Raw genomic sequence first — 19,471 nt, forward strand, 5'->3', positions numbered from 1 at the left:
CATGCAAATTCCATGATCATAAAAATCTGCTGCCTAATTTGCCATCCACTACTTTTGATGGCATTGTCATTGTCATGGTGCTGACCACATAAATGGGGAAATATGAGGAAATGCATTAGATAAGAATGACATTGTAAAGCGTCTGTTTTCTTGAACTTTTGCATCAACCTTCTGCACGAAGCCCTCAGTAATGACAGATCATTGTCCGGTTTGAACTTCTTCATGAACATTATTAAGGCTACCTCTAAACATTCTAACTCATCTTCTTACCATTCCATCACTCACAGCAATTTTTGCATAAATGTCACTAATCTGATAATGAATCGTGATTGTTTCCAAATCTTTTGTGCACTAAAGAGTCCAGATACTTGAAAATGGCCTACGACAAAAATAGTACAGTAGTGCAACAAATAAAGTAAAACTGACAATTGCTGGAATGCAGTCATTTAAACATTTCAGGGTGTTGGTTTCAACTTAGTGTGGTTTCTGTGGAACATCCAAGTTGTTAGAGAGAGTTCTCAGTTATGACAACTGGGAAAAACCTTGAGGTCTGCATTAACATAGAATGCAAGTGCTATGCTCACAGTACAATATAATTTGAAAGAAATAGCTCCAGTAGAATGTGTTCTTAAGTCTTACCTTAACGGGAGTGGGACAGATTTGAGGTTCTCCACTGTGAGAACTGTTTGAATTGTCTTGCTTAAATCCTTGTCGCTATGCGTGTATATTAGTAAATAAGATGACATAGAGATTTACTCATATGAATATTGAAATATTCAGGTTAGAGTGTCTCAGAATTAACATAGTTGGTTACAAGCTATGCTTGGAAAATATTTATTGAAAACTTTGAAACAGGCAGTGATGTGGCCACCTATTTGTGGACGAACAGCTTATTTTATTTTGTGGCAAGTGTGGCATAAGACATTACATGGTACAAAATACAGGGAAACATTGTCTGAAGATTTTTTTGGAATTATAATTTTAAAAATACGTGTGACATTAGACAAGAATCTTACACAGTGTCAGAAGCTTCCATTCCAGTCTTAGTAAAACTTCATTTGCATTTCTTCAGTGTAATTATCTGATATGCTCCAGTTAAATCAAAAGTGTTGATCTTTATTCCTTTAATTAATGCATTGTTAAATTCTATTATACTTTTTGTCCTCCAACTGTATCATAGTAGTTGCAATTATAGACAGACTTATTACTCACACTTTTAAGACAACGGCTTACAGGCAAGATATCTTTCTTTTCTCATTCATTGCATTGCACTGGCAAGCATTCATTGTTAAGTGTGGTAGATTTACCAAAAAAATCCATTTCAGATCCTGTTGCAGGAAAAGTATGAAGCAAGTTTGATGCGATGCACATCTTGCGTGATCAGAACTTGGGATGCAGCACAACGAGGGTTCACTTTCACCTGAGAACTATATTAAAGTAAGCATTGGGAAAAAAGTCAACCAGTCTGTAGTCAGTGGCATTGACATGACTGTGTACATTATAATACAAGGAAAAAAGTGTCCACAGCCTGTTCAGTAGTGTTGAAGTTACTAGAGGATGTGCTGCTGAAAAAGAGAAGCACACCTGAGTGCAGCCTTAATTATTATCTATAACATTGTGTTTCCTTGTAATGTGTCTGTCACCACTTGCCCTAATTATGGTTTAACTAATGCAAGAAGTATATTTGAAGAATGAGCATCAATTATTTTTGAAAATGGGAATATTATTACTGTGAAGTAGGCAGAAATTAGTGTATACAATATAATACATTAGTCTCTTCAGCATATGAATATCGTAAATAACTCCAGATTTGTTTTATTTGTTGTTACTGGTAATGGAAACAATGTTAGACTGTATTTTAGTAAGAATATAGAAATTCTGTCGTGCTTCGTAACATTTCTACCATTACACATCATACATTGGAAACAACTAATGTGAAATTTTGATGTCGTATTGTTTTATGTGGAAAGCTTAAAGTAGTCTTAGCCACAGGTGAGGCTGTACAGATCAATCACTTGCCATTACAGTTATATTTTGTGAAAAGCACACAATTAAGGGGTTCAATTTTTTTATAAATCATAAAAGTTCATTTTTCATTTGACATTGTCACTCTGAGAAGTAGATCGAATGAAGTCCTAGCAGGACTTAGTTGCTTTTGCACTTAGTTCAGATACAGGATACACGCTCATTTTTTGGCTGTCATTGGAATGAGCGATTATATACCATTTTACTTTAATGGTATTTGCATTTCAATCGAAAATCAGTATTAGAAGTGTAGTCTAAGGGATTAAATGCTAGAAAAAGTACCTGCCAAATGTAAGTTAATGAGATTTTGCGAATTTTATCTCACATATAGGGACCTCTTGTAGACGTCACATTATAAGGGTTACCAAATGAGAAATTAAAAATATTTGTGCTTTCCTGCGTATGATGAAATTCTGAATTTATATCTACAGCTGCTGGAATATAGAGCAATATTATATTCTCAGGCAGAATCTCACACTTCAGTAATAACTCATGGAAAGAAGTTTTGTAATGTCAGGAAAACAAAGAGTACGACATTCTATGTGTACTCGTACTGAAAGTTGACCTTGGGAGGTTACTATGAATGTTAACTTAGATATCCAGTCGTATCATATGAATGCTTTAGACAATGAAATTGTCTAAATAGGCTATAGGGATGGTGATGAGCAGTGAGTATGCACCTTAACCTTGAACATTATAGCTCAACATGCATTTTTCACACACACACACACACACACACACACACACACACACAATAGAGAAAGAGCAAGGGGAGGGGATTGACATACAAGGATCAATGAGTGGAGTGTAGTTAGTAAGAGCATAAACAGTTAAAAAATGAGGCAGAAGCCACTCTTCTCTGGGCTTAAATACACTCCTGGAAATTGAAATAAGAACACCGTGAATTCATTGTCCCAGGAAGGGGAAACTTTATTGACACATTCCTGGGGTCAGATACATCACATGATCACACTGACAGAACCACAGGCACATAGACACAGGCAACAGAGCATGCACAATGTCGGCACTAGTACAGTGTATATCCACCTTTCGCAGCAATGCAGGCTGCTATTCTCCCATGGAGACGATCGTAGAGATGCTGAATGTAGTCCTGTGGAACGGCTTGCCATGCCATTTCCACCTGGCGCCTCAGTTGGACCAGCGTTCGTGCTGGACGTGCAGACCGCGTGAGACGACGCTTCATCCAGTCCCAAACATGCTCAATGGGGGACAGATCCGGAGATCTTGCTGGCCAGGGTAGTTGACTTACACCTTCTAGAGCACGTTGGGTGGCACGGGATACATGCGGACATGCATTGTCCTGTTGGAACAGCAAGTTCCCTTGCCGGTCTAGGAATGGTAGAACGATGGGTTCGATGACAGTTTGGATGTACCATGCACTATTCAGTGTCCCCTCGACGATCACCAGTGGTGTACGGCCAGTGTAGGAGATCGCTCCCCACACCATGATGCCGGGTGTTGGCCCTGTGTGCCTCGGTCGTATGCAGTCCTGATTGTGGCGCTCACCTGCACGGCGCCAAACACGCATACGACCATCATTGGCACCAAGGCAGAAGCGACTCTCATCGCTGAAGACGACACGTCTCCATTCGTCCCTCCATTCACGCCTGTCGTGACACCACTGGAGGCGGGCTGCACGATGTTGGGGCGTGAGCGGAAGATGGCCTAACGGTGTGCGGGACCGTAGCCCAGCTTCATGGAGACGGTTGCGAATGGTCCTCGCCGATACCCCAGGAGCAACAGTGTCCCTAATTTGCTGGGAAGTGGCGGTGCGGTCCCTTACGGCACTGCGTAGGATCCTACGGTCTTGGCGTGCATCCGTGCGTCGCTGCGGTCCGGTCCCAGGTCGACGGGCACGTGCACCTTCTGCCGACCACTGGCGACAACATCGATGTACTGTGGAGACCTCACGCCCCACGTGTTGAGCAATTCGGCGGTACGTCCACCCGGCCTCCCGCATGCCCACTATACGCCCTCGCTCAAAGTCCGTCAACTGCACATACGGTTCACGTCCACGCTGTCGCGGCATGCTACCAGTGTTAAAGACTGCGATGGAGCTCCGTATGCCACGGCAAACTGGCTGACACTGATGGCGGCGGTGCACAAATGCTGCGCAGCTAGCACCATTCGACGGCCAACACCGCGGTTCCTGGTGTGTCCGCTGTGCCGTGCGTGTGATCATTGCTTGTACAGCCCTCTCGCAGTGTCCGGAGCAAGTATGGTGGGTCTGACACACCGGTGTCAATGTGTTCTTTTTTCCATTTCCAGGAGTGTAGAATGACGTGATGTTCCTGTGTGGTGGTGCTGGGCCACAATTGGTTGTACTGCTCTTGATGAATGGCTGTCAACGATGTCTGAAAGTGTGCCTCCTAGTAATTGAGCTTAGCCGCCATGCACCAACGCACGACGGGCGATGCCTCTCATCAAGCTGAACTTTGGTGCATGGTGAGGTGCTAGCGCGATTGAGATGGTAACTGCAAGTTACCACATTCCACTTCTTTTGTTGAGGCATCTGTAAGCTGGTACCACTCCAACGTCCCTCCATCGCAGCATGGGATAGTGCTCGGTGCTCAAGAAGGTGATGTCCATGTCTTCTGTAGTGCCACTGGTAGATGCTCTATGTGTGCTGCAATTAGCTCTGTGTTGGTTCGTGTTGGAGAATAGGGTCAAAAGTGACCTAGACAGTCACGGCACCACTGCAAGTGAATGTCTGGTGGCACTGACATGGGAACCAGATCTGTGGAGGTGCTTGGGGTGGGAAATTGCTCCGGAGGAGCTGTCCTCCTCCTGCTGCTGTGTGGAGCCATCTCCACCCAGGCCTTGACAAACTTGCAGAGGGCTGACAACAAGAACACAGGAGGATGATCAAGGCCTAGTATCATATGGGAGCAGAATCAGCAGAAGGGCCATTGATGGCGGAGGTGATGCAGGAGGACCAGATGCAGGAAAAGTGGACAATCTCTTACGTGTATGAGGAGTTGGTGGCAGCTGAGGCAGAGGTGATTGGGTTGGCAGGTCACCAACCAGTGTTCCTTCTGCAATGTGAAGATGTTCCAGTCATGCTGGCTGCAGATGACTGCCAGAATCCAACGCCCATGGCAACCAAATGTGTGAGCCCTGACCAGAGTCCCAGGCTTGTAGTGCACCGTTGAAGAGGCACTGAGAGGCTATGGTATAGGGAGCAGTAGATTCAGCACTGTTTTTGGCTGGTGGTCATGCAATAGCTCCGCTGGTCTCTTCTCACTGATTGGTGTGGACCTATAGGCACTAAGAAAGTGTGTGAGAGCCTTGTCCATGGGTGCACGTCCCAAATATATTTCATTATTTGCTTGTGAAAGTGTGAATGAGGCATTCACCTCCCTGTTTGACTGAGGGTGGAATGAGAGGGGTACACAAATACGGTGAACACCATGGTGTGCACAAAAATCGTGAAAAGTCTGAGAGATGAATTGCGGACTATTGCCAGTTATCAGGGTGCAGTGCAAGCCTTTGATAGAGAAGATCCAAGAGGTAGCCCACGCCATTACCTCTGCTGTGTTGGAGAGCAGTTGACAAAATGTGGAAATCAAAAATCTGGGTTGATGGCCACCAACCGAGGCTGTGACGGTTCAATCCACAGTGAAGAACATTGCTGTGGAGCAGCCTGATGACATGCAAATTTAGAAAAAGCAGTGATCAAATATTCAATCTCACGATCACTTCCAGGCCAGTAGACATGGTGCTGAGCAAGCATCTTTGCCCCAGTGATCCTGATGCAAAAGGCGAAGAACGTCACGCTAGAGAGATATCAGTAGGACCACTCTTGGAACATTGTTTTCTGTGTACAAAAAAATAACATCTTTAATGAATGTGAGTCTGTGCCTTAACAGAAAATAATTGCAGATTTGATCCGATGCATGATCCAAAATCTCAGAGGCCACCTTTGCTGAACATATTGTTGCACCTGACAGGAGGAGGTTGACAGCGATGGCTTGAGCAATGCAAGAACTGTTATTAGGGAATCCATCCAATGTCTGCCAACTTTGAGGTAAAAAATGAAGAACTTCATCCTGGTCAAAACCAGGATCAGGTTCAATTGCTAAAAGTGAAAGAGCATCTGTGTTTAAGTGCTGAGCCGTAGGACAGAAATGAATCTCATAATAATATTTACTAAGGAAGATGGCCCACCTTTGAAGTCTATGGGCTGTCTTGTCCAGCAAGTGTGCCACGAGGTTAAAGAGAGAGATTAATGGCTTGTGATCATTCGCCATATAAAACTTAACATCATTGGGAAACACATGAAACTCCTTGATACTGGGAGCCATTTCCTATATTTGAGAGTAATTCTTCTGCTCATCATGAAACGTGTTTGATGGAAAAGCAACGAGCAGTTCTGAACCGTCTGCATGACAGAGTGACAACACAGCTCCCACACCATACTGTAATGTGTCCATTGCAACCACAAGGTGGAGCCCTGAGTCCCGGCTGATAGGTTGCCAAGCACAAGGCAGTATGCAGACCATCCTTCAGCATCTTGAATGTGTGGTGACAGGCAGGGATGCACTAAAATGCCATGCCTTTCTTAAGCAGTTGATTTAGAGGATAGGAAATCAAAGCTGCCTACAGGAAGAACTTGTGGTAATATGTGACATTGCCTAAGAAACCCTGGAATTCTTTCACATTTGTTGGCTGTGGAAGAGCTACAGTAGCCGCTATGTGACTGTTGGCTGGTTGAATCCCCCGACAAGAAATAACATGCCCCACGTATTCTATAGAGGGTTGGAAGAAATGTGACTTTTCCAAATTGCATTTAAAACTTGTCATGCAATGTCTGAAACAAAAGACGAAGTTTGTGAAGATGACCCTCTGTAGTGTGACCAATAACAACAGTGTCAGTGAGGTGATTGATACAAGGAATTCAAATGGATAAGTTGCTCCAAACAGCCTTACAACTCCAAAAACCAGTTGATTGTGTCTAGAGGCCTTAAGGCATATTAACAGTAAGGAGCCGACGTGATTCTTCATCAAGTGTCAGCTATAAATATGCTTCTGACAAATCAAGTTTTGAAAAATGTTGTCCACCCAGCAGCTCCGTCATATGTTCATCTGGGCAAGGAATGGGGTATGTAGTGTCCATGGACTGTGAGTTAACAGTTGCCTTAAAATCATCACAGAGACAGAGTTTGCCTGTCAGCTCCTTGATAATGACTAACTGTGTAACACAGTGAAGGGACAAAATGGTTTCCATGATGCCTTAAGTTGTCAACCTGTCTAATTTTTCCTTGTGCACAAAGCATGAGCAGTACAGGCCTGGCACAGAAAAAACAGGGTCACGCCATAGATTTGAGAGTGAAGTGTGCTACGTAGTTAGTAGCCTTCCTGAATCCGAGCGATAAAAGAGCAGAATATTCCTTGCACAAATCTTCCAACTCTTGATAAGGCACAAGATCTGATATGTAGTGAATAGAATTGGAGACTGTAAATTTGAAAGCTCAGATAGCATCCGAGCCAAACAGATTTTCTGTAAATGCACTGTCCGCTACTAGAAATGTCTGGCCGAACCACTGCCTTGTATGTTGTTTCTGTGGTAAATTGACAGAGGATTGGAAACTGCTGTCTGTTGTAACTGACAAGACTGCAAAAATTAGCCAACAGTGGAGATAAGTATTAGAATTCGGTAGCGAGGCAGCTGCACCTGCATCCATCTGGAGGCATAAGGGGGTCCCATTAATATGCACATTGATGAACAGTTTGTTAGAAACACTTGCAATATCTTCACACACATGACTGACCACATTAATTGCCATCGGCTGAGATGTGAGAGACACAGCAAAAGCTGACCAATCGTTGCACACAGATGCAATGTGACCTTTCTTATGAAACAGATGGTTCGATGCCCAACAATAAGGACAAGCCAGTCAGTCGTATTGGAACAAAATAAGCCCAAGAATCTAATTGACAGCCAGCGGGATGAGAAACTTTAAATGCTAGTACTAGCTTGAGCACAAATTTTAAAGAGGGAGCTTCAAACTGGAATGCTCTTTGGGGAACTTCCTTATTGGGGCTGTCCGTATGATAGCATCTCTAACCATAGTACTGGCACAAGTTCCTGAGATTTAGCGGTAATGAAATGGTAATTGCGACTTTATCTCTGCAATTCTGCAGCCCAAGTGCAATAGGATTGATAAGGTTGCTTTCTGCATTGATAAAACTCCACTCTCGCAGCAATCACCTGACAGCTTCCAGTAATAGGCATTCAGCAGACAACATTGCGAAGTGTTGCTGTAGGCCTTTTTCATATGATTCCCAGTCTTTGGCAGCTTCGTTATAGGCTGGGAATGGATATTGGTAGGCCGGCAAAGGTGGAGGCCGCATTAACAGACCCTTCAATCCCCTGCCTTGCATGGTCATGTGTTGCTGTTGTTTCATTTCTAAGTGCCACAGGTTTTCCAATTGTGGCTGTAGTAAACTCTACAGAACAACCTCCAAGAATGGATCTGTTGGCATCGTCACATTTTTGCAGGAAACACACGAGGAATGAACCTTACTCGGTGGCACCTTTGTAGTAACACCCACAGCTAAGAACGCCAGTAAAAATACAAGGGTGAACGGCCATCGCCAAACTGTGCCCAAGAGCAAAGTACCCCACCCTGTGGCGCAATGTGCAGTATGAACATAACATGCTTGATTTCAATGGCTGTTTCACTGCCCAAACCATCTTGACCATCCCACCATCCACCACCAGCTTTTCTGAACTGTACAGATGGGAGTTATTCTTACAACACATTCTCCAATCCCAAAATTATCCCTGTGTCAACCTACAGTAACATACTGTCCCCACACCCTCTACCCAATGATTTCCACCCTTTCTGTCTTATCACTTCCTTCCTATTCTCGTCTCACACCCTCTTTGTGTGCTGCCCTCAGCCAACACACCCGTCTGTCTTTGCCCGCTTCTTTCCTTTTTTGCTCTGTTTTCCCTGCCTGTCTGCCCTGCAACCTCCTGATGCTGCGACTGTTGACAGTCTAGTCTCTGTACATTCCACCGAACAGTGATCCTCTGTCCTCCTAGCCAGACACTGCTATCCTTTCCCCTTCACTGCCCCCTGCAGATTTCTGCTTCCATTCCATTTTACAGCTGCATTGTGGTTCGAGCTGCGAGACTTGGCAGTCATGTGTTCGTGAAGTGTGCTTGCTTGTGTGGATGTGTGGTGTGTGTTTCTGTTTCTTTTTCTGATGAAGGCTGTGCTCGAAAGCTACTATGTAAGTGTCTTTTAATTGTACCAGTCTGCAACTTAACCCATCATCTTTATGGTAAGCAGTAATTTGTGTTTCCCTTCCATTGTTGATTTACCAGTAAAAATACAATCACTTTAATGCCAAAACCATAAATACATGGAATACATCATCCTCATACATAACTGAGACGGTACCAGTTAAACATAAAGTGGTCTGTGAAAGAAGTGATGTCAACAAGAGCATAAACTACTACACAATGAGATAGAAATCACTCCACTCCTGGGTTAAATAGAATGACTTGTGCCGTTTCCATGTGTTGGCAGTGGGCAGTGGCTGCACACACTGCCCTTGATGCCCAGGTGTTAGGGCTGCCTGAAAGTGCTGCCTCCTAGCTACTGTGTGCTAGCACAGGCTGATTGAATAACATGTAATGGGTTGGCGCCTTGTGTCCAGTATTTGTGGATCTCTCTCTCTCTCTCTCTCTCTCTCTCACACACACACACACACACACACACACACACACACACACACACACACAGAGAGAGAGAGAGAGAGAGAGAGAGAGAGAGAGTTTTTGAAAGCTGAAGTACAATGATGAGCTTATTGTTGTGTTTTTGTGCATACCCACTGCTCTGCTCAGCATCTCTTTATATGGTGAGTGATTCCCTTTTTTTTTCATCCACACATGATACTCCATTAGAATATTAAGTCTTATTTAGTTCATACTTACTGAGCAGTAGTATTACGTTACTCCCAGAAGTTCTCTAAATAACAGTAGCATATAGAGATTGCAGCATGTGCTACTAGTTGATGAATTGCCAACACCCAGAAGTGCGGGTGTTAGGAGAATGAACTTTAGTGTACAGAATACCATGGATAAAGGACACTTACTACATTTTCAAAGCTTTATAGTCTTCTCATGTCACATAATTGAATAGAGGATTTATGGGTTACCTATAACAAAACATTTACAAGGTGCTCATACCTTTGAAAGTGTACTGGTTGTAACTAATGTTGCAGCCTAACTCCGCGATGAGGGTTCTTCATATTTTTGAATCGGAGAAATACTGTCACAGTGCAGACCAAGGAAGAAAGTGTAACATTCAAATGATCTGAATGGCTATGCTGTTTCGATCCTATACCAGGAAAGATTTGCAGGAAGGTTCAATACCTGGTTGTAGGCTATTGGCTATTCATTCAAACTCAATTGTGCAGGGTCATGAACATCACCCAGTGACACTCCAAGTATCAGTAGAACTTTGTGTAAAGTGGGTATGTCAAATAAATATTCAAGATACTGTTAGCTACAAAAATCATTAAACATGAAAGTCTTTTCAACAGGAAACAAGGTACATGATTGTCAGCCATCTGTCTTCTTGTATGTTTAAATTCCCATTGCAGTAGGACACATACAGGCTGAAATTAATCCCAACTGTGTTCAGCACACATCCCATTGTTCCCATTTGACATTGTACCAGTCAATGGACTTACTGTGGCCATTTGTAGAAATCCCTAGTTTACTAACAAGCTGTATTTCTTTATGTGTGATGTAATTGGCAGGAACTTGAGGTGATCATTTGTCACATATGGCATATGTCCTTTGCATGTCCATTGCTGCCACATTTTCATTCTTCATATGATACACACACAAATCTGCACAAGATAATGTAAGTCTTCACAACCCCTTAATCAAATATTCACAATCTGCCAGTCATTTATAATTGCTCTGTGTTGCTAGCCGGAGGCTGTGCAATTAAGAAACACTTTGTTTAGTCAAGATAGTCATCACTGAGCATATACTTTTCAGCACATTTTCTTCCAAAGTGCTTCCACATTGTACACCAGAAATGGAAAAAATTCTTTCTGCAAGTAAATATGGTCATGTTAATGTACTTCCTTATCCTTCCTGGCAGACGTTTGGAACAACTTTGCATTTTCCTAAGTATAGGCACATTTACATTATTTCTTTTTTTCTGCCACTTCTCTTTTACTTATGAAAGCTGAAGAGTCAGTAGTGTTTATAAAGTTAGGAGGGGCCTTGCCTTGTTCCAGTTGTTCAGTTTTGGTAACAGGTAAGTTGTCACTTTTCCTCTGACATGGACTCTTGAAGATGCTGGTACCATGCAGTAATTTTCAGGTTGAAAGTAGTGCTTCTTATGGGTGTTTAATTTTCATGAACATTAGTTTAATATTTGAGTGTGGCATCATGGTATGTAATTTTTTTTAGTTAAGAAAATTTTCGACACTGAACATGATTTAAACTGACACATACAACATAGTATTTTAGGGGCAATGGCATTCTTCACAGAATCACTAAATGTGATGAATGAATGAGTTAGCACAAAACACTATACTTGTGTTCAGGAGGAGTGAGGCTCTTATCCACAGCAGTTCATCCAGAAATAAGTTTTCTGTAATTACCCTAAATCATTTTAGATGAATACTGGAATTATTCCCTTAAAAAAACACCAGCCAATTTCTTTAATTATGCTTGCCCTATCAGAGCTTGTGCTCGATGGCTAATGACTCTGTCCAATTTGGGAATTTAAACCCTCTGCTCATTGTATGGGCAAGCAACTGTTCATTGTATGGGCAAAACGCTACAAAGAAGACTTCCGATTCTTTGATCTGTACCCTCTAATATGTAATAGCAGAGAAGTAATCCTCCTTCCCTCTCACCTGCCTGTTCCACAACAGCTTCATTGAAAATATGCCAACATTTATACTTCTGTGCTGTGCAGAGTGGTTAAATCATTAATTGAATGCATATTTTTGTTTGTGTCCGGCATTAGGATTGCAGATAACTTTTAACTTTAGGAGATGTATTTCAGTTTAAAGCAAATTATTTTACTATTTCTACACACGGCCATTCTTTTAATGCACTTAAAATGGCTTGTATCTTGGACTTCATTGGAAGATTGAAGATGAAGTAAGTTGCCTTGGTACGTTTTGTATTTCACTGAAGAATGCTTTCAAACTTTAAGAAGTAGATAATCTGAAATATGCATGATATAATAAATGCATGTGCAGTTGCTAAAAAGAAACCTTCTTAATTTCTGTGTTTACTTCCTCTTGCTAATGTTGATTTAAAAATTGTTAATCATCACTGAGGAAGCAGCGCAATTGTGTTTTTAAGTAAATAGAAATACTCTGTCAATGTAGTAAGTGTAGTTTCCAGTTTACAAATTATATGTTAACCCAATTACATATTAGTCTCCTTTGTTTCAGATCTCAGCCTGTTGCAATTGATTCTCCTGGAAAAAGTGGAGCAAAGTTCTACCAGTCGTATGATCGTTTGTTTATAATAAAATCATTAACAAGCGAGGAAGTGGAACGCATGCATTCATTCTTGAAGCACTATCATCCTGTAAGTATCAGTTTGTCTTAATATGTAGACATTAGTGAAATTATTTGTTCTTCACATACGTGCAGGAGAAACCAACAAAAATTAATGACAACACACACACACACACACACACACACACACACACACACACACACACACACACACACACACCTCTGTCCTCTTTCTCATATCATTCTGTGATTTGCTTCAATATTATCATATGTCATAGTTTCTAAAGCTGACCTCTTCTAATTTCTCTTGTTGGGATATGACAGGAAAACAATCACTCCAAGCAGAAAAGTCTAGTAAACACAGGCTTAAAGTGCATACCTTAAGAGCTATGAGCACTTCATCTTTGATACTGTGGAACAAATTAATGCAAACTCTTTGCTTTCCATATTTTGGGAGGAGGTAATATGGACCAAAACATGAACAAATTTGCGAAGTACCCATGGGCTCTAAAATGCGTACCCGAAGATCTGTGAGCTCTTGTTAAGTAGAAGAGATGTGTTCCACAGTAGCGAAGTTGAATAAGTGCTCATAACTGTTAAGGCAATGGTTCTCAACCTTCTTCTGTTCATGGCGTGCTATACACTGTAGTAATGTCCAATGGCACACTGAAGTAAAAGTTAGCAACAGCGAGAGGAGGCTAACGTACAAGTCAACAATGGTACGACAGCCTCAGTCAAGTGCATGCACTGCATGTCTTCACCACTCAGTTGTTTGTAGACTCATAGTCCTAGAGCAGTCTTTGTTGTGCCATATTTAGAGGTTGATTTTTAGTTACATATAGGCATTGTCCAGTTAATGTGTTAAATTTTCAGTATGGATAAATTTTTGAGTAAAAGGAAAAAAGTAAACTTTGGATTTGCAATCAATGAACTCAAAAATTGTCCGTTACTGGAATGTTCATGTGCAAATAAAATTAAACAATAAATTTGTGGTCTCTGAAAAGACCTTTGAATAGTGAACCTATTCAGTTATCTGGAAAATATAAGAACTATTTTAGCTGATTGATTTCATCAGCAGAGAAGCAAGCCAAAGTTATGGTATGGAGAGCACTTCTGTCTGAAAAAGCGCTAGTGGCCAGTTATAAAGCTGCCAAAATAGTAGCAAAAATATGCAGTGCTATACTGTTGCAGACAACACAAGTTTTTGTGCGTGTAAGGAAATAGTGAATAGTGATAGCACTGAGAAGAAAATATCTTTGGTTTCGATGTCAAGCAATACTATTTCCTTTAAAATTATATGTCTTTAGATATCCAGCCCAATGTCCATGAAAAGCTAACCATTGGTCACGTATTTTCCCTAAAAGTCAATGAGTCAACTGGGGTTTATAGGTAAGAAACATCAATTGCTGATTCTAGGCGCGCAGTCCAGAACCGCACGACTGCTACGGTTGCAGGTTCGAATCCTGCCTCGGGCGTGGATGTGTGTGATGTCCTTAGGTTAGTTAGGTTTAAGTAGTTCTAAGTTCTAGGGGACTGATGACCACAGTAGTTAAGTCCCGTAGTGCTCAGAGCCATTTGAACCATCAATTGCTGAGTTGCATAAGATTTGTTGATGAGAATTAGATTACCGAGCAGTTCATTTTGAGTACTGAACTGCCATCAATGTCAGCTGGTTCAGACGTCTGTAATTATCTATCCAGCACCTGTCCTGGAAAAGTTGTCTTTTTGTTTACACAGATGGTGCATGAGCAATGACTGAAAGATTCTGAGGTTCAAAGGATCTGTTGCAAGACTGAAACAAGGTGGTTCCCAACCGTAGATTCAGCATGTTGATTCATACATTCTGAAGCTCTGGTGGTGAAGATTGTTCCAAGTGTTTTACACTTTGTCATTAAAATGGTAAATTTCGTTAGTCCTATGACTTTTAAGACAAGACAAACAGTTGTACCATGAAGTGGTATCACGATGTGACACTTTGGTTCTGCACACTGAGTTCTGCTGAGTGTCAAAAATTAGAACCCTGGAAAGATTTTTTGAATTGAATAAAGAGCTTTTAAATATATTTAGCATCAAAAAGCCAGACTTTGCAGCTCAGTTAAATCACTAGGAGTGGTGTGCAAAGGTAGCCTATTTGGTTGATATTTTTCACCATTTTGTTACTTGAACAAGAGTGCCCAAGGAAAAGAAAAAAAGTTGACATCAAGTGATAAACCCACCGGTTTCTTAAAAGACTTAGAATATGAAAATCACTTGTGATAAAGAAAAAAATCTTAAGATGTTTCCTCTTACTTTTGAGGTAGATCCACATGCTGATGTAATGTACAAATTCATTTGAAATCACCTCACAGTTCTTGAGAATAACATGGCACAATATTTTCCCCTCTATCATTGTCGACAAATATGACTGGGTGCGGAATCTATATGCTGTGTCTCCAGAATCCACCACCGACCTTTCTTTGGAGGAAAAAGAGCAGCTCATAGAACTTTAGATAGACGGAACACTTCAACTTAAATATGGTGAACTACCACTTATCAAGCTTTGGATGTTAGCAAAGAAAGAGTACCCAGAAACAGCAGTGAAAGCAGTTAATGCCCTGTTGCATTTTCCACCACCAGTTTGTGGGAGCTGGGATTTTTGACACTAACCAACATAAAAAACAAGAATCAAGAGAGGCTTCTCTCAGTTAATAGGAAATTAATGTCTTCAATTCCGCCATTAATTGAACTTCTGTGTAAGAAACCACTGGCCGAAGTTTCTCCTTGATAACTCAGACTTGAAAGGAGCAAACCAATAAATAATTTCAGAATGAGATTTTCACTCTGCAGCGGAGTGTGCGCTGATATGAAACTTCCTGACAGATTAAAACTGTGTGCCGGACCGAGACTCGAACTAGGGACCTTTGCCTTTCGCGGGCAAGTGTTCTACCAACTGAGCTACCCAAGCACGACTCATGCAAAGGTCCCGAGTTCGAGTCTCGGTCCGGCACACAGTTTTAATCTGCCAGGAAGTTTAATAAATAAATTGTAAATAAGTTTAAGTTCTGGAATATTACTATATATTCTGTTGTTATTTTCTAAAAATAAATATTCAGTGAAATTACTTCAGTTACTTTTATTAGCCGCCTCACAAACCCTCAGAAGTATCATGGCACACCTAGCTAATGTCACAGTACAGTATTGTTCAGTGGTACACATGTTGAGAACTATTGTCTTCAGGTATGCACTTTAGAGCTCATGTTTATTGGACATTTTTTTCTTGTTTGATCTGTACTACCATCTCTCAAAATATGGAACGTGAAGAGCTTGTAGTAGAAGAGATTTGTCTCACAGTGTCGAACATGTAGTAGTGCTCATAACTCGGAAGGTATGCATTTTAGAGCCCAAGTTTACTATACTTTTTGCTTTAAATGATTGTTCCTCTAGTGTCACTGAATATTGACCATTTCTCCTGAGAAAATCTGGATACTTTTCTTCATGTCTCTCTTTGTTCTAGTAGTTTTTAGTTTCTGCAGTGTTGTTCCATGTTTATTTTGTCTACCATTATAAAGGGAGTTGGCCCAGAAGCAACTTTGTTTCTCCATATTTCTTTTGAGATGTTGTATATGTTGATTATTCTATGCATTTCAGTACAGTACACAATCAGTGGCTGAAACTCTTGTCCATAGTACTGATTGTATTGGTTTCTCAGTGATAAGCCTGTATGTGGAGGATACATATATAATTCATCAGTAGCAAAAACTCTTCTTAAGCAATGCTAATTTCTCAGCATGTGCTGGTACTGGCTAAGAGGATAATGATGGAGTGCTGTTGGCTTTTACTTTGTACAGGCATAGTTTCATTGCAATTCACATTTAGAAATTGATCATCCATTTTACTGGATCTCACAGAATCAATATTCATTGTGGACATATTGACAGGAAAGTGCAGTGTTATTCAAAGCAAAAGATGTAAGTTCAAACCCACTGGAGAAATATGTTACGTAAAAGTACTTAACCAACCAACTATAGGGAATATAGTTATTGTCAGCACTTAATAAATGTCAAGAACTCCTGTAACAACTACTGGACACTGGACAGAGTTTGTGAAATGGTGTCAGATTGAACACTTTGCTATAAAGGCCTTTCAGTTGGTTGCGTGCGAGCATGATCAGTGACATTCCTGCCAGGCAAAGACACACATTCAAAGGCTGGCCATATTTGTCTCAACAACAAATCTGACACAGTTTATAAGTTCACACGTAGCACCGACAAACCAACCACAGGAAGTTGAGTAAGGCAAAACAAAAACCCTCTACTAAGGAAGAAGGGTAACAGAAACACAGACTTCCTGAATATAAGTGGAAATGAATAAAAGAAGTGGATTCCATCATCTGCACACTTGCATAACCGTAGTCTTCAGGCCTCTGTCAGTCGTAGTGCTAAGTGAAATACTATTAATGACCAGTGCGCACTTTGATTTTATATTGCATAACTATTATCTCATCATTGTTGTGAGAGTTTTTTACTATTATAGTTCTTAAATTAATTGCATCACAACAAGTTACTCTCAAATTTTCAGATTAATAATTTTCAAATGCTGTACTAAGTGCTGATGGTGTACATGTACATGCATGTGCGTGTGGGTGTCTGCAGGTTTGTATATGCTAGAGAGATATGTTTACAGAACAGGCTTGGATTAATATACACTGTTCAAAGCAAAGCGGCACTTAATAGCCAAACATGCAGCACTACTGAGTCAGCCCTTTACAGAGACCAAAACAAAGTCTTCAAAAACATTGCTGTATCTAAGACCACTAGTGTCCTATTCTTTTCTGTTTTAAATGTAATAAGTTTTGTCTGCAGCAGTTCTCTCTGGCAGAATACCTGTGAAACAAATTGAGTATTATTCAAAATATTATACGCTGCAAAGAGAGGGCACTTCTGCCAGTGCTTCACTTATAATAAATTCAAATTGTTGCCAAATTTTGTATTTGAAGAAAAGTTGGAATAAAATTGAGCTTATTTTCTGAGTCCTTTTATGTGAAATTGTATTTTTTTTTTTAAATAGATAAGAAAGATGAGATAAAGTGATAGGTTGGCACTGATTTTTCAGAGCATGGTGCTTTTCAAAATACAGTAGTATCTGGCATACATTTACTTTTAAAATTCTGAGAGAATTCATTCCTGGAACAGTCATTCAATAATTTGTTTCTTCTCTATATACTTCATGAAAAGACTATGAAGGAAAAATTGGGTAGATTCAAGCTAACACGGAGGCTTACCAGCAATCATTTTTCTCACACACCATTTATGACTGGAACAGGAAAGGGGCAAAGGACCCTCTGCCACACAACGTAAGGTAGATTTTGGAGAGCTATAGCTGTAGCTATAGATGTTCAGTGGTCATCCAGCCTCCCTCAGAGTCTATACGGTGCAAAATTCTCACCTTTTCCATGGTTCTGGTGCAATATCCAGAGCATTAACGTTGCTGCTTCTTCCTGAAGTGCCTTGATAGGTGCTCTCCTTATCTGAGTTGATGCAAAAAGTCATATTTGGAAATCAGACTTCTATAGAATTTTGTACTGAACCCACTTTTAACTGAGAAGCTCATTTCAAATATTCTTTACTGGAATGTCAAAATTTCTTGAACCAAGTCCATGCCATCCAGTGAATTGTCTGCAACATCAGAGAAAAAAGTTGTAGGATTTGAATTAAGAGAGAGTATATTTAAGAGACCAGTGTACATGAAGGTTCATTGGATCAGAAGACAATTAATTTGTACTAAAGAGAGTGCGCTAGTGGATTTAGTGATGACAGGTGAGGAGCGAAGGGATGACAGTAATTGAGGGTTTTGTACTAAGTAAATTAATAAGAGACAGAATAGACCACCCATGGTACAGAAAACCAGTCAGATCACAGATGCAGAAGCGACAAGAAAAGTATGCCAAATTTAAAAGAATGCAAAATCTCCAAGATTGGTGACATTTTATAGGTGATTGAAACTTAGCATGGACTTCAGTGTTACTAAGCACAGTTTTATGTTATTCTTTCACTAAAGATGATGCAGTAAATATTCCAGAATTCAAATCATGGATAACTGCCATCGTGAGTAATTTGGAAATAGTGTAGTGAAGCACCTTAGTTACTTAATAAAGACAAGTCTTTCAGTCCAGACTATAAACAAATTAGGTTCCTTTAGGAGTATGCTAATTAAATAGCTCAGTTTTTAGCAATCATATACAATTACTCATTTGAGGAAAGACCCATATGTAAAGACTGGAAAGTTGCCCAGTACACAAGATAGGAAATAAAATTGTCAACTAAATTATAGACCTATATCACTGACATTGATCTGCAGTAGGTTTTTGGAATGTATACTATGTTCCAACATTGTGAAATATCTCGAAGAAAATGTTCTATTGACCCATAAACGGCACGCATTCAGAAGAATTTTTTCTTGTGAAACAGAACTGGCTCTTTGTTCAAACAAAGTAATGAGTGCTACCAACAGGTGATATAAAGTTGATTTCATATTTCTAGACTTCCAGAAGGCTTTTGATACCACTCCTCACTAGCAGCTTGTAATCCAGTCGTGTGCCTGTGGAATATTGTCCTGGCAGTTCAGTTGCATTCGTGATTTCCTGTCAGAATGATCACAACTCATAGTAATTCATTGGGAGTCATCTAGTGAAACTTGATGTTTTACTTGGCATTCCCCAAGGAAATGTTAGAGACCAAAATATTTAGGAGATAATCTGAGCAGCCCTCTTACTAAGTAGTTTTCTGCAGACAATGCTGTGTTGTTTATCATCTAGTAAAGTCCTCTCGAGATCAAAATTAATTACAAAATTATATAGACAAGATATCTGTATGATGTGGAAAAGTGACAGTCAACCATGAACAATAAAAAGTGGGAGATCCTCCACATGAAC

At 40.6% G+C, this 19,471-nt stretch overlaps 1 protein-coding gene across 2 annotated transcripts in view; it reads left to right on the plus strand.

The window, feature by feature from the left end:
• Positions 1–19,471, plus strand: part of LOC126469799 (phosphatidylinositol 5-phosphate 4-kinase type-2 alpha) — a 109,861-nt gene that overhangs the window by 31,883 nt on the left and 58,507 nt on the right. For both annotated transcript variants that reach the window (XM_050097056.1, XM_050097057.1), the window contains exon 4: positions 12,493–12,631. In XM_050097056.1, coding sequence (XP_049953013.1) covers positions 12,493–12,631 — 139 coding nt within the window. The remainder of the gene's footprint in view (positions 1–12,492; positions 12,632–19,471) is intronic.

Source organism: Schistocerca serialis, chromosome 3 (assembly GCF_023864345.2).
Source record: "Schistocerca serialis cubense isolate TAMUIC-IGC-003099 chromosome 3, iqSchSeri2.2, whole genome shotgun sequence".
NCBI lineage: Eukaryota > Metazoa > Arthropoda > Insecta > Orthoptera > Acrididae > Schistocerca > Schistocerca serialis.